Source organism: Girardinichthys multiradiatus, chromosome 18 (genome assembly GCF_021462225.1).
Source record: "Girardinichthys multiradiatus isolate DD_20200921_A chromosome 18, DD_fGirMul_XY1, whole genome shotgun sequence".
Classification (NCBI taxonomy): domain Eukaryota; kingdom Metazoa; phylum Chordata; class Actinopteri; order Cyprinodontiformes; family Goodeidae; genus Girardinichthys; species Girardinichthys multiradiatus.
The window spans coordinates 38246533-38261624 of record NC_061810.1 but is presented as its reverse complement, the minus strand read 5'-3'; the positions used below and the strand labels follow the sequence as shown (position 1 = coordinate 38261624).

Sequence of the window (15092 nt, the reverse complement as noted above, 5' to 3'; positions counted from 1 at the left end):
ATGATCGACCTCACTGTGGTATTGAAAATCTCCATAAGTGTCACAAATGTGAAGCAAATTACACAAAAAATGATCCAGAGCTAAATTTATGTCTGCAAAATGTTGGATATAATAAAATCTTATGTCAGATTTACATTCTTTGCTGCATCTCCTCTTTCTTCTGGCTGCCACAATAAGCTGTCTTCCCCTAAACTCAATTAGGAAGGTTTAGAGGACTGATTAGATTAGTATAAGATGCTGGGAGTAGTTAATGGTCTTTGATGATGTTAATAAGTAACACTGACTAATTGGCCAGGAGCAGAGAGCTGACACCGGCTCATAGGAACAGGTGTCTCCTGCAACAAACAGAGGTGGGTCAGTACTGACTGTGATGCTGAGATGCGGATATGAGGAAGAGCTCCTAGATGTTCTTCTAACTTTAACTAACAGACGAGATATTATGCTCCTTTAGCTTCCTTGGTCAGGTAAGATTCTAATTTATGAGATTTTATTCATCGATTTTCTGTCTGAGAAACTTTAATATCAAATACAGGTCTTGGGTATTGTCATATTGTGTCACTAACTTCAAAAGTTGGTCAATATATCAATTTATTTATATTTTTTAGAGCTGGGAACAAATATTTAATTTTTCATTTCCAAAAATATACCCACTAGACATGGGCCAGTTTTGAGTTCATCATCCATCCATCCATCCATCCACCCCAACCATGCCTCCTTGCGCTCAAACCTGAATGCAACTTAGAGAGAACAATTACCCGAACATGCATGTTTCTGCACTGGAAGAATACGCAAACGTAAAGCAGAAAGACCCCAATGGGATTCAAACCCAGGACCTCCAGGGCTAACAACTGGTTTTATTACAAAAAAACTAAAATATTTCCAGCCATTTAGTTTAAAATCCATTTGAGGAGATGCCAGAGTGACCAGCACAGGTCATAATCATAATTCACCAGATTGTGTGACCGTGCGGTTTTGTAACACCAGAGGGCGCTGTTTAGAGTAAGGCAGGTGTCAGAAAATCACAATTTAAAGAAAATATATTTATAATCCAATCAAACTAATCCATGTCAGCTCTCTGATTTTTTAATGACTACTGATATAAGGAACTGGATTAAGAAAAGAAAAGAAGAATGCAACCAGTCACTCTCCTGCATTTAGTCCCACTTTCATGTCAGCAGTCAATTAATTTGTTTAATATCCTCCAAGACTGAAAAAATGAATTGCATGATAAATTATCTTTACATAGTAACACAATTTCTTTAAGTTGTAGTACGGTCACACATATTCACCACAGCTATGAGAATAAGTGACCATCTGTATTTTAGTACAGCTTTTTCATCTGTTCTCTCCGGTGTAACAAAACCTGACAATCACAAAATCTGAGCCATATTGAGAATGAAGTAACACAGCGCAGCCCCTCCCTCCAACCATTGATGCAAACTGCAGGTCAGCTGGCTGAAAAAAAAGGCTACTTCACATTTCCTTTGCATAATAGAGAGATTCATTTTTGATGGTTTGTGAATGTTTCTGGCTCCAAAGCGACATGTCTGCAAGCTCTCCCCTATTAGATAACCAACCAGCATCAGTTTATTGCACTATGAGGAGCCGAATGTTGATAGGCTGATTCTGAATTAAGTGCGTGTTTATTCTAAAGTTGATCTATCAAATATCAATATTATAATTGCAATAATCAAAATGTTTAAGCATCACTACCAGTAGTTGTTGTTTTTTCATTAAATAAAATCAATTGGACCTTGTTATGCCTTTTTTTTTTTTTTTTTTTCTTAATTTTTGTTCAATGTTATGAAACCGTGAGAATCCAATACTGGCTCATGCCTCATGTCCGCATAGTGAAAACCGTATAATCTTCTACAACATTCCTGGGAAACATTTAAGATGCGAAGCTATAGGACAAATAATAGGATTTAAGAAGTTTGAACCAGTTTAAACATAAGAACTACTGAAATACAGTAAAAATATTCTTTTAATCATCTAGATGTAGACCTGTAAACTTGTGAATACAAAACCAGTTTCAGTTCCCAACAAATTTCCACTTTATCAAACTTTGCATTTTCCTGCTAATGTGCAACCTTGATCTAACCTTTCCATCATAAAAAAAGGAGGGGTCGGGCTATTGGATTAATGTGAGCCATAAAAAGGGTGTTTAAAGGGGCAGTGGCCAAGTAAAGAAAAAGTTCAGTCTTTAATCTCTTTCAAGCAGAGTCAAAGAAAACGATTTGCAAAGATCTAAAAACTCAGTAACTCAGTTCATTTCCAAAATCAAAAACAGCACTGTTTTCTGGAAAGAAACAAAATCAAAACAGAAAATTAATCTTGAAACTAATTTTACAAATAAAAAACTAATTAGCAAGATAAACTAGATTTATTTTGAAGCACATTGTTGAAACGTTTTTTTTTTTTTTCTGCAGATCTTTCTGGTCATGCACAACAGTCATAATAAAAGCTCTGCACGCCATTATGACATGCGGATGGAAATATTTGTAAAACTAAGCCTACCCTACTCTAATGGTATTTGTAACCTGCATTACTAACCATGTGTCCTTGGAGTGGATACATTCCAAAGTTAATAAATGGATTGACTCTGATTAGCAGAACAGGATTAGCATCTGTAATGTAATCTTCTGTAACGAGATACTGTGTTGTTTGTCAGGTGAAACTGGCTCCCAAAGATGTTCTTGCTTCCCTCTCGCTTACCTCCTCCAGATAAAACTAATGGATATTAAATTTGTTGGATTGTACAAGCTACAATAAACAGATGATGTACACAGTGACTAATTTTGTAGACTTCTTTATTGTAATTTTCCAACACAATAGACTTTAGAAAAAAAAAAAGTAATTTTCAGTTTTTGTTAGATCACACTTCTGGTTCTTGTCTGTATCTCAGCTTTATTAGCATCAACATGCATCGGCCCACTAAGCAGCGCACCTCCGCCCCCCTCCTGCACAGACCCCTGACCTACCTGCCGATGGAACATCAGGACAGAAAGGTAAGGAGACAAATCTTTCTTAAAAATCTGCAAGCCATATTTGAGATTTCTCTTGTTTTGACCCAACTACCACTGGAATCTGTCATCCTCACAGTTCAGCCTGCAACCTCCCAGATATTTTGATCCTGTCAGTGCCTTTCACAGAGCAACACAGACGTCCTCCAGATCAGCAGTGAGTCCTGCAAAACTGGAATCAAAACTAATCAGTCAATATAAATGATATAATTTGAAACGTTTAACTTATTCAGAAAAGTTGCAAAAAATTATGTTTTTACCTGTTTTTATCCAAGACCAAAGTCAATAGTTTAAAAACTTTAATGCAGCATAAAGTCCTGCATACTTGAAAGGTGGAAGGAAAATTATACATAGTTTTCATTTGTTTAAATAAAATTCTGAAAAGTGTGACATGCTTATGTATCCAGACCCCTTTACTCTGATACACCAAAAAACATCCTTTATAAATCAGAGGTTTCTTTGTGAATGTTAGAGAAATAGCATTTGAGGACCAAATAACAAACCAGACACACATTGATAAAGTTATAGAGACGTTTTTGGCAGAATGAGGTTATAAACCTTATATTAAAGCTTTGAACATCTCACATAGCGCTGTTCAATCTCTCATGTAAAAATGGAACAAGTATGGCACAGTTGCAAACCTACCAAAAATGGCCATCCACCTTAACTGGCAGGCCTGGAAAGGAGAATATTAATCTAAAAAGCAGCCAAACGCTCCATGGTTACTCTTGAGGAGCTGCAGAGATCCACAGCTCAGATAGGAGAATTTGTTTACAGGAAAACTATTAGTTGTGGACTTCACTACAGTTCAAGTAGTAAAAGTGATAAGAGAAAAGTCATTAAATGACAAAGGAAGAAGGTTCTCTGGTCAGATGAAACAAGATTTACCCTAATTAACCCATCTTCCCTACAGTGAAATATGCTGTGGAGATGCATTTCTTCAGCAGGGACAGAAAAGGTGGTCAGAGATAATAGAAAGATATAATAGAGCTAAATACTGGGAAAAAATGGAGAAAAACTTGTTAGTCTGTAAAAGACTTGAAGCTGGGATGAATGTTCAACTATTAGCAGATCAGCAACCCAAACATACAGCCCGATCTACAAGAGAATGGTTTAGATCAAAGGCTATCCGTGGGATGGAGAGGCCCAGTCAAAGTCCACACCTGAACCCAACTGAGAATCTGGCAAAACTTTATGTTTAGGTTTAAATTTATGTTCATATATGCTCTTCTTTAAATATGACTGAGCTTTCAAAAAAGAATAAACACAATTTTTACTATCTAGATGTGCAAAACTGAAAGAGACATACTATGTCAAAAAGACTTGTAGCTGTAACAGGAGGAAAAGGTGGTTCTGACTCAAATGGCTAAACGCAATTTCTCTTTTCAGATCTTTATTTGGGAAACATTTTGAAAACTATTAAGGAACACTATTGCAAGGAACTGTGTATTAGTTGCTCAAAGTCCATATTAAAAACAAAGCATTAGATTAGAATTAGTCGAAAGAAGTTTTGATCAAAACTAGCATAGTAATTTACCTAATTTATCAAATTTTTTCCAGATACAAAGAAGGAGCAATGCTATTCATGTCACTATTGCATGGAGGATTTATTACCACAAGCAACTCAAGGTATTAATAGCATTATGTATTTATGTGTTACACTGTAAAATATTTAACATAAGGGAAGCTTCCAAAAAGCTGCTCTGAACAACACCCACCACTTCAAATAGATTAAAATTTAAAATTCAGCAAAGTGTTTATGAACTGGTAACAAAATCAGCACTGCATCACAATACAGGATGAATTATTCCAAAAATACCGCAGTGCAAAGTTGTATTTTGTATTGCTTTCTTAGCGAAAAACTGTTTTTGATGCTTGATTTGACAGAAAAGGCAAAATAAATCTAACACTCCTCCTCAAGAGATGTTCCTGAAATTTCCAACCACAAGTCTGCCTGACTCTCAACAACCTAAAGAACCCCAGCCTGCCTGCAGACACCAATATTTAGGTGAGTTTTAGTTCACTAATGCATAAAATGCCTGTTGCAACTACAGTTGTTCTGTTTTTAAAACTTCCTCTCACTGTTTAGATTCTGCATTTAGAAGCACAGATGGGAGTAGTGAGACTAGAAGAAAGGAAGCAAATAGCAGCCATGACAGGAGCAATCTATCAGGACCTCACCCATCTAAACCTGCTTTCCACCTGGATTCGGAAACACAGGACAATCTCAACAGAGAAAAGCTGAAGCATTCAGTGAAGCTGCTCCTGGATGAGAAAGCGGATATGGAGAGACACAAGAGCTGTCAAACTTACACAACATTGAGTCCACCTTTCTGGGACAAATCCTCACATCCAAAGATGATCCACGAACCTGACGGACAGCAGTGCAGCTCACTCGACAGGAAGAGGCACCTCGGGGGCTGTAGCTTTGATGACATGAAGAGGCTGAAGCAGGAAGCTGAAGACAAGATGTTCGACCCATTATTATTCACGAGCAACAGCAGTTTATGTGTGTCCTGTCATAACGGATGCAGATGTATCATCTCTTATCCCGGCACTGAGCTGCATCCCTACCACACTGCTTCGTCAGCGCCGACATGGAACCACAGAATGAATGTGAGTCTGAGGCAAAAAGTCTTTGAAGGGTATTTCTGTGACAGGTTTCAGCGCTTCTTAGGACCTCATCTTTATTCTCCTCTTGCTCTCAGATGCCAAGACACTGTTTACCTTCGTGATCAGGAAACGCTCCCATCGTTTTTATCCCTGCTGTAAAACACAACTCATTCCGGCTTCTTACTGCAGACTTTTAAAAACCAGTTAACAGATACTTCCATCTTATCTATAGTAGGTTCTCTTTAATCTGGTCTGTAAATGTTTTTCATGAGAAAAATGTCTTTAAAAAGAGATTTTATTTTAATTTGTAAAGACACCCATTTACAGATGGCTATGCATATGAATTTTAACCAGAAATTTACATGTTTTATGTTGGCTTTATAGGCAGATATATAATAAAATCTAGTCTCTTTGACCTCAATTAAAGTCAGTTTATCTGAAGGTTTTGTAATTACGTTATAGTCCAATGAACACTGCTGTGAAAGAGTATTTGACGTATTCCATTTATCTCACTCTTAAAATATAATATCAGAAAAAGACAGCTAGAGTAAATAAAGTCAGCCAGTCTTTTAGATTGCTGTGGATAATTAATATGTTTTAGATTTTATTTTAAATTCAGCCACATGTGAGGGTATGCTGTTCAGTCTTACCACAGAATTTCAATCAGATTTAAGTTTGGACTTTGACTAGGCCATTCCAAAACCTTCCCGTTTTTAACCCACTTAGAGGTGAATATGCTGGTGTGCGAGTTGTTGAGTATAATGTCAGGAGCTGATAGCATTCTCCATTAGGCTTCTAGTTGACAGAGAGCAGAATTCATTGCTCCTTGAATTACAGCAAGTTGTCTAAGTCCTGAAGCAGCCCCACGCCATCACATTAGCATTTGAATGTCGACATGTTCTTTTTGTGAAATGCTGTACAAGTCTAACTTCAGATGTAACGGGACTTACACCTTCCAAAAAGGTCCGCTTCTGTCTCTTCAGTCCACAAAATATTTTCCTAAAAGTCTTGGGGATGATCAAACTGTTTTATGGGAAATGTGAGACAGTTATTTTTGGTCAGCAGAGGTTTTCGCCTCTCAACTCTCCCAAGGAAGAAATTTTTGCTCAGTCTTTTCCTTATTGCTAAACACTTACCTTAACTGAGGCATTTTAGGCCTTCAATGTTCTGGGCTCTTTTGTGTCCTCCTGGATGAGTCATCAACGTTCTCTTAAGAGTAATTTTGGTTGACTGGTTATATGATTTCCCTATGTGTGGACAATGGCTATCACTCTGGTTTACTGTCCCAAAGAATTAGAAATGGATGTTACCCGTTCCAGACTGATCTAAATGACTTTGTTTCTCACGTCTTTTCATTTTTATTGTTTTTTTAGAACGGGGGATGATATGTTGCATTTTGAGATCTTTTAACCTACTTCATGTTGTCAGACAGGTACTTTTTAAGTAATTTTAAATAGTACAGGTCTGGTATTATTTATGGCAAGGGAGTGAGGAGTGGAATTAACCTCAGCTTTCTAAGGAAATCTGCTTACTTATTATTAATTTATAACTTAAAAATGGGGACGATTGCATTTTCACACAGATGGTTTAGGCTGCTTTTTATTCTTAATATCCTTTATGTATTTTGCATTTACCGATATAAAAATTTAAGTGTAACAAAAGACTTTGACAGCACCACAGACATTAGAGGATTACACACCAGGTTGTTTGATTGAACATTTAAAAATGTCAAAAATCTAATGGACATAAAATAGTTTTAAGCTCCAACAAATGTAATTACTGAAGAGCCATTAGTTGAAAACTTGACAAACAGCAGATGACTGAATGGAGGATGAAGCATCTCTTAGGTTCTTCATCAGGTCTTTGTTGGATGGTTTTTCTTCTTATTTAAATAACCACTCCGCACACAAAGTCATTGCTAAGATCAGACAACAACTGAAGATAAAAGTAAAAAAAAAATAAGAAAACGCTCAAAAGACTTACTGATCAGGACCACTCTAAAAGATAACAGGAACGTCTGCTTATTTGGTAGCAAAATAGAAAGATGTTAGAAGTGGCTTAAAACATTTGCACAGTTCGTTAAAAACTTTAAGCTTTAGTCGAAAATGAAAAATAAATGACCTTCCGAAAGAGAAATTTGGTGTATTGCAGTATTGGATTCTAATTATCTCACTTTGTAAAATCCAACCAACAGGTAAAATATTTCAGTGTGCACCAAAGTAAAAAAATCAAGAGAGGCTTACATTTCTATAAATATATTTAAAATTTAAAAGAATAACATTGGACAATATTTTACCTTGATACAAAAAATAAAATCTTTAGACGAGCAAATATCTAAATAAAATGGACTGACTGTTGGTGGAGGACGTTTCCCAGAAGTGCTTAAGTATAGTAGTGCATTTTCCAGCTTTGCTCATAAAAGCTTAGTCAGAAATCTCAACAAGTCCCCAGAAATTAAAAGTAGTTTTTAAGTTAAGGGATCCCTTTAGGGTAGCTAAAATATAGCCAGTGCTAAAAATAAAACTACTGGTCCTTACGGCTCTAAGGATAAAAACACTAAATAAAAAAATAAAACGCCACTACATAAGAGTATCAGTGGGACGTTTCCGAGCAATTAAACCACGTCCATCCCGAGACCCCTCGCGACTTCCGTCAGAGCCTGGACGGCACCAGAAGACCCGCCGCCGTCAGAGCTGTCCTGCGACATTCCTCCGTGCTCGTCCTCAATGTGAGGAATTGTGGTCATCATGCAGTAGACGGGTGAGTCTCCACCTCTGGGGCTGTGCTGGGACGAAGCTTCCTCCCCTCCAGAGAGGTCTGAGGAGCATGAGGAAGAGGAGCTAGAGGAGAGTGAGGAGGAGCCCGCTGGGGAGCTCCAGCTGCTCTCCGTTGCGACTGCGGCCCTCTTCTTCGCACTGTTGGATCTCTGACTTTGCCGGAGGTTCCGTGGCTTTTTGGCCATATTCTTCATGATCTCCTTCGTCACCTCGACAGTCTCGAAGCGCACCATGTTTACTTTCAGGAAACCATCTACATCTTTCCTGTATCTGTGTGTAAATCACACAGAACAGTTTAAGCAGGGAGCTGAACATTCATGTTATTTATTAGTTTATCTGTATAAGGGGAACTGTAAAGCATTAACAAATACCACACATATTTACACTCATAGGCTGACCCAAGCTTAAACATTTAGAACTTTTTCACATTACAAACATCATTGTATTTTATTAGGATTTTATATAACAGACCACAACAAAGTGGTGAATAAAATTCTAAGTAGAAGCAAAATCATAAATGTTTTTTTTTGCCATGAGTAGCAAAAAACTAACACTGGACATTGTCCTGAACACACATTCCCTATGATAAAACATGGTGGTGGCTGCATCATGCGGTGGCCATGATTTCCCTCAACAGGGACAAGTCAGAGTTGAAGGAAAGATGGATGGAGCCACATGCAGTGGATTTCATTTAGGGGTATCAGAGTGAACAGGGCACATGTAAGCCACACTTTTCAGGTTTTCATGTAAGAGTTCACTTTACAATAATGCACCACTTTGTGTCTGTCTATGACATGAAATCTGAATTAAATACTTTGCATTTTGGAGAAGTAACGTGACAAAATGAATACTTTTGCAAGGGAGTCTAGAAATGAAAGAGAAATGGAGCTAAATGTTGATTACCTGAAGCGAGAATGTCCAGAGGGCCACTTCAGTTCGTGCTTCTTGCGGAGGTGAAGCGTGAGAGTATAACACCAGGAGAAGACCTTATCACAGATGTGACATTTATACTTAGACCTCTCACCAGCCTGTTGGTCAAAAGTAGGTCATTTCAACTAAATATCTTAAAAATGCGACAGCATTCCAGCAGGTCCACAGCTTTTTAAGAGTCCACAAACCTCATGAACTCTCTTGAAGTGTTGGTTCATGGTTTGAAGTGTGTAACAGGAATATTCACACCCCTCCACTGTGCAGCGGTACACGGTGCCCTCATTGTGAACATCTGTGTGTTTCTGGAGATCACGTTGGTTTTTAAACCTGTTTTCAAAAAAAAAAAAGAAGTCAACAATTTGATCAATTTTAATATAGCTCGGAAACGAGCCTGAATAGGTTTTTAAGCTGTTCTGTTACAATAAGAAATGTCTTGAGTGAACTGTAAAACACAATAAACAGGAGGCATGTTGGGACAAAGGGTTAGCAAGTAATGAATGAATGGAATGCATTTAGCAGACCTGGATAGATCAACAATCATGTATGCCTCTTTGCTTAATGTTTTCTTTTTGTTGAGAATTTGTCATTACATTGCCAAATAAATCCATTTTCTTCCCTTTCAAACAAACCAGAACAATGGAAAATGGTCACCAGCTAAGGGAGGGAAAATCCTAGATTAACTAGCTAGGTAGATAGATAGATGGGTGGTCGGGTAAGGACATTAGCATTAGCTCACTCAGACATCTATATAAGACATTTTGTAAATACAAATCTGATGGAACCTCCAATAAAAATGAAAAATGCTTGTCACTATGTTTTACAGCAAGATCCAAATCAGCCTAAGACCTAAATTCAACAGAAACCCAGTGGAGTGAGCAGGAGAGAAGACAGCACGTAAGGGAACCTCGGATTATGATCTAGAGAGAATCTGAAGATTTTCTTTTTTTAACACAGCGCTCATGAGTTTAGCCTTTGGAAAGTGATATAATTTAAATAATTTATTTTGACAGTTAGGTCGTTTTTGTGATTTTTTATGGAGTCATAACCGAAACTGCTGGATGCACTGCTCTACTGCAGCTTCACCGCAATGAAGAAAAGTCAAAGTCAGAAAATGGTCATGTTTCCACTTTTTCATACACTGCAACAGTCAGTCAAGTCAGTCAGACAGTTTTGAACGTCTACCTTTTGTCGCAGAAGTCACATGGAAAGGGTCGATCATCACAGTGGCGGAACCTGATGTGGATCTTCAGAGCCGCTAACGTGGTGCAGGTCATATCGCAGAAGGGACACTTGACCTGATTCACTGGAGCCAAAACAGATAAAAGTTTTCATAAAGAACGCCTAAATGGACAATTTACAGCATGCTAACACATTTTAGACAGATATTCTTTACCTTTCAAGGATAGTTTCTCTCTATACAATAATGCTCTAGAGTAATTTAACTAGCTGAACGCCTAAGTGCCTAAACTTAAACACCCAGTTGAGATAACATTAAAAGTGTTATTTAGCTCACAAACACAGAAAGCAGAGAACAACCTTTATTCAGTAATAAACTGAGGGCTGTTTTTACCATGCTGGCGAATGTGATCCCTCAGGAGCCTCTCACTGGGAAAAGCTTTGCCACAATGTTCACACACCAGGGACTCTGATTCAATTAGAATTTACATACATATCAGCAAACACATGGCATCCCTAAAACATTTAAATCCTGACAAATCCAAATTATCTATCCCACCTATGGGCTCTGCCTGCCTCTGGAGGTGGTCGAACAGCTTTGTGTTGCTGGAGAACATGCTGCCACATGTAGGACAGGCCACGATTCGCTCCTGAGTGTGGCTCCGCAGGTGCTCCCTCAGTCGGTACCTGATCTTGAAGAAGGCGTCGCACCCTGAGATAGAATGAAGATGGATCATCAAGCGGGAGCAACAATGGTAACACAACCACCAGTGAAAACTCCTGTCATTTGTTCATACCTGCCCAGCTGCAGAAGAGCGCCTGCTGCTGGGAAATACACTGCTGCTCGGCACATTCTACGTGATTGTCCACATGGCGGTAGAACCACTCTGGATTGTTAAATGTGCTCTGCAAAAAGACAGACATGTATACTCTCCACAATAATTAATCCAGATTAAACAACCAGTGACTTCAGCTAAAAATACCCACATCACAATGCTCCCACTGGCAAACATATCCCTCTGAGCACTCTGCCAATAGATTGTGGCTGTGCACACCCTGGTTGCAGCTGGGGAGGTCGGGGCGAGACTTCAGCAACTGTGACCCAATGAACTTGAGCTTCCCGTGGTAGTTGTGGAAATATGCATGAACCTCCAGCTGCGTAGGGCTGCCCATGGAAAGGAATTTACATCCATTCCACAGACAAGCAAACTCATCTGAAATAAAAGAGATGCCATTAATTAAAAATGCAGAATCAGTGCAAACCCACAAAGGATCATATTACGCCGTAAATATCTTACAAATTAAAATAACACTTACTGTAAATGGTCTCACACTTTAACTGTTTTTAGAGAAATGTTCTTATTTTTATATTTGACAAATTTTGATAAAATGCGCCAACATGAGTTTATATTTGTACCAAAATGTAATATATCACCACAGAAACGCTTGTTGAATCTTACTAAAATACACATAAACCCCTTAATTATTCAAGTGATTCAATGTTCTGTTTCACACACTTTAGATTCCCCTATACAAGATAAATCAACCTAAAACTAAAAACGTCCTAACTAAAGCAATTTTTTATATCATTTTCTGGAATTAGGAAAATTTTCTTTTCACTTGTGTCTATATTTTTATTTACATGGGGGTACCGCTGAACAGCCTGAACTGATAGCAGTTACAGATTAGTTATTCCGATCAATTTATATCAGACGGTTACTTAGAAAAACTCAGCCACTACTGTAGTAGTAGAGCTTCACTGTGGATGCTGGACGTTTTATGCGTTTGCAGTTTTGAACGTGTCTTTATCTACTTTCTTCGGTAAAAATTAGCCATTTGCCGCAGGACCTTTTGTGCCAACTATGCATTGATCTCTACCCAACTTGGGGATGTTTTCTACCAAAATCTTTGACTATTTAAGGTCATTTTCATCAATCTGCTCATAGTCATATTAGTAAACTGTGGTTAAGTGACTAATAAATACTATCTATCTGCAAGCAGTGGCTCAGACCTATTTTAGTTTGATCAGCGGACATAATCTGTCATATTTCATAAGATTTGATTGGCCCAAACAGGGAGAAAAGCCACAACAAAAATTGAACTAGGATATAATACAAAATCTTGAGGAAATAATATATTAATAAATTTATAACTACATCAGATGTGACCACTTTTTTGATTATTTATCTCCTTAATTCCTCCAGGTACTCAATTACCAAGGGAAATAATCTTATATGCACTAGTCAAGTAAATGGGTATGGGATGGTTTGTTTACGGGTAAAAAATGAAAGGAGGTATGGATGAAATGGTAACACTTATGTATTAATAATTGGTGTAAAAAATGGCAATGAAACTTGATTCCCAAAGAACTGCTATTCAAATACCTCAGATATTTTTGCATGATGTGTTGCTTCTGGAGGAAACCTACGGAGTTGAGGAACCACAAAAAACATAAACAAAGATCTTTTGTGGGGTTTAAGAATAATATAATAGGCGGATCCATTATGTAACCGCCAATCTGTGGGAATCGCCGTGTTCATTAAAAAATAGATACTTTATGGCAACCAAATTATGTTATCTTTTACATTTTTGCCGTGTTTGAACATTTGACAGTTCAACATTCAGTGGTTTTAAACACAGACAAAATTAATCTGGAGGGGGAATGCTTAAAAATACAGCTACATGGGTGACATAACTAAACACTTGGAGAGGAAAAATTTTACATTTTTGTTAACAACCTCGGTCCAAAATCCTGACATTCCTGGAGGAATAATTTTATGTCTTTCATTGATTTGGTGCCCAAAACAATATGTCCTATACTTACAAGTGAGACCCTACATCTCCTCTGTGTTTAATGAAACTATAATAACATATGAGTTTCAGTTTTTAATAAAAATAAAATAGCTTTTTTATTCAGATGCACTTGGATGTCTGGAAACCCACAGACCATTTACTCAAGACTACTTCAATCAATAACATGAAATCCTTTCCTAGATTTTCCTTCTAAGAAAGAGGTTTTTAGCATGCTGTTTCCACCAAATTTACCCAGCTCCTCCAGGGCATCCTTGTCTCCCAGATAATCCCTCAAATGCAGAAACATGTGGTCGCTCAGCTCCTCCATGCTGTGGCCCTTGAAGCTGCAGGAAGCCCACTCACAGACCACCTCGAAGCTGTCAAGCCTCTTCGCTGTCATCATGATAAGGGATCAGTGCTCAGCCGCAGCTGAAAACAAACAACACCACGTCCAATTCTGTTTTAACGACAACGAAATTCATTTAACAGTAGCAGTGAACAGATTGGTTTTTGTTTTGACCAATAATAGTTCAATTATGCTACGTATATAGAAGCAGTTTGGCTAACAACGTTTCGCAGCCGTTGTTGAAGTCGCGATAAGTTAGCACATTTGTCGGATTGTTTTAAAACGTCAGAAGTTTTAAATAATACTTCCGTCAGGTTATAAGTATGCGAATGTTTACAGCGCTATAAAGAAACATGGTTTGGATATAATGTTACATACATCTTGAGCAGCGCTGTACTTCTTGGTTACCGCTTCCCTCCTTGCAGCTTATCCGCTTTGTTTATTTCCTGTCTGTCTCAGCACGAAGGCGGAAGTTGTTCTTCTTCGTCGCTCACTCAGAAAGAGCAGGAGCATACCGCCAGCTACTTTCTTTTAATGAAACTGGCACTTCTTTACGTGGAGAAATCTTGGCCCAGTTTTCATAATGTTGACACTTTTTTGAGGTCTTAGTAAAATGCTTGTGCTGTGTTTTCGGTCAAAATCATCAGGATTGTATCACCACCTCAGCATTCTCTGCTTTGTCTTTACAGCTCTTTTCTGTACAGCTAGTTTTTAGCTTTTAGTGTCATGGTGAGTTTATTTTGTTCTTGGCAGTAGAAGTTTCCCAGTTGTGGAAAAATCAAATTGTAAGCCCCAAATGAACTGGAATTCCAATTTAGAAAGTTGGAGGTACCTGTTCAATCCAGAGTTTAGATTCAGTACACCTGTCACTTAGAAAATGTTGTGGAAGTTGCAGGAAATTCCGTTTACTCAGACTTCTGACATTTTTGTCCCTTTAAACTACTGCTTCACAGTGAATATTTTCAAGTTCCTTCCAGCTGAAATTGAATGCATTTTATGGAGAGAACATGCATAGATATGTAGTGCTAATATTAGTTTGCGCGAACTTTTAAGATAGTACAATATTCAAATAAATTGTTTTTCATATTTCAAGCAGAGGGCGGGTTATTTGGCAGCCATTGTACACTGCGGACAGGTTGTCAGTCATCATCATAAAAAGAATGCAGATAAATAAGAATATATATATAAAATAAACACATTAAGTGCTGTGAAAAAATATTTTCACACGTAGAAAGTTTTAATTTTTGCTTGGCTATTTGCCACACAAATCTTTCAGATCATCAAATTAATAATAACAATAATATCAGACAATATAATCTGGATAAATATAAACAAGAGTTTTAGAATTATGATTACCTTTAATAAGACAAAAAAATAACACCAACCTAATAAAACTGGCCTCACTTATTAAATCATAAATTAACTGTGATCAAC

General features: G+C 37.6%; 2 protein-coding genes across 6 annotated transcripts; one reads left to right on the top strand and one right to left on the bottom strand.

Annotated features, from left to right (window-relative positions):
- The first annotated feature begins 317 nt into the window (after positions 1-317).
- LOC124884766 lies at positions 318-6125 on the top strand. Of its 3 annotated transcripts, XM_047392818.1 has the most exons (7): positions 318-464; positions 2906-3008; positions 3103-3180; positions 4584-4652; positions 4911-5031; positions 5113-5639; positions 5732-6125. In XM_047392818.1, exons 2-7 carry the CDS (start codon positions 2922-2924, stop codon positions 5756-5758), a joined length of 909 nt encoding a protein of 302 aa, XP_047248774.1. In that variant the 5' UTR covers positions 318-464; positions 2906-2921; the 3' UTR covers positions 5759-6125. The 3 variants fall into 3 exon arrangements, with proteins under 3 accessions (XP_047248774.1, XP_047248772.1, XP_047248773.1); XM_047392816.1 differs by having other exon boundaries at positions 5113-6125; XM_047392817.1 differs by lacking the exon at positions 4584-4652 and having other exon boundaries at positions 5113-6125.
- Positions 6126-7217: 1092 nt separating this feature from the next.
- zgc:112083 (uncharacterized protein LOC550461 homolog) lies at positions 7218-14163 on the bottom strand. Of its 3 annotated transcripts, none has more exons than XM_047392814.1 (10): positions 14037-14163; positions 13565-13741; positions 11507-11733; positions 11317-11425; positions 11079-11231; positions 10914-10988; positions 10526-10646; positions 9532-9673; positions 9317-9441; positions 7218-8683 (listed from the first exon to the last, which is right to left on the bottom strand). In XM_047392814.1, the coding sequence occupies exons 2-10, from the start codon at positions 13713-13715 to the stop codon at positions 8251-8253; spliced, it is 1536 nt and encodes a 511-aa protein (XP_047248770.1). In that variant the 5' UTR covers positions 13716-13741; positions 14037-14163; the 3' UTR covers positions 7218-8250. The 3 variants fall into 3 exon arrangements, with proteins under 3 accessions (XP_047248770.1, XP_047248769.1, XP_047248771.1); XM_047392813.1 differs by having other exon boundaries at positions 13565-13769; positions 14037-14127; XM_047392815.1 differs by having other exon boundaries at positions 9532-9670; positions 13565-13769; positions 14037-14127.
- Between the last annotated feature and the right edge of the window lie 929 nt (positions 14164-15092).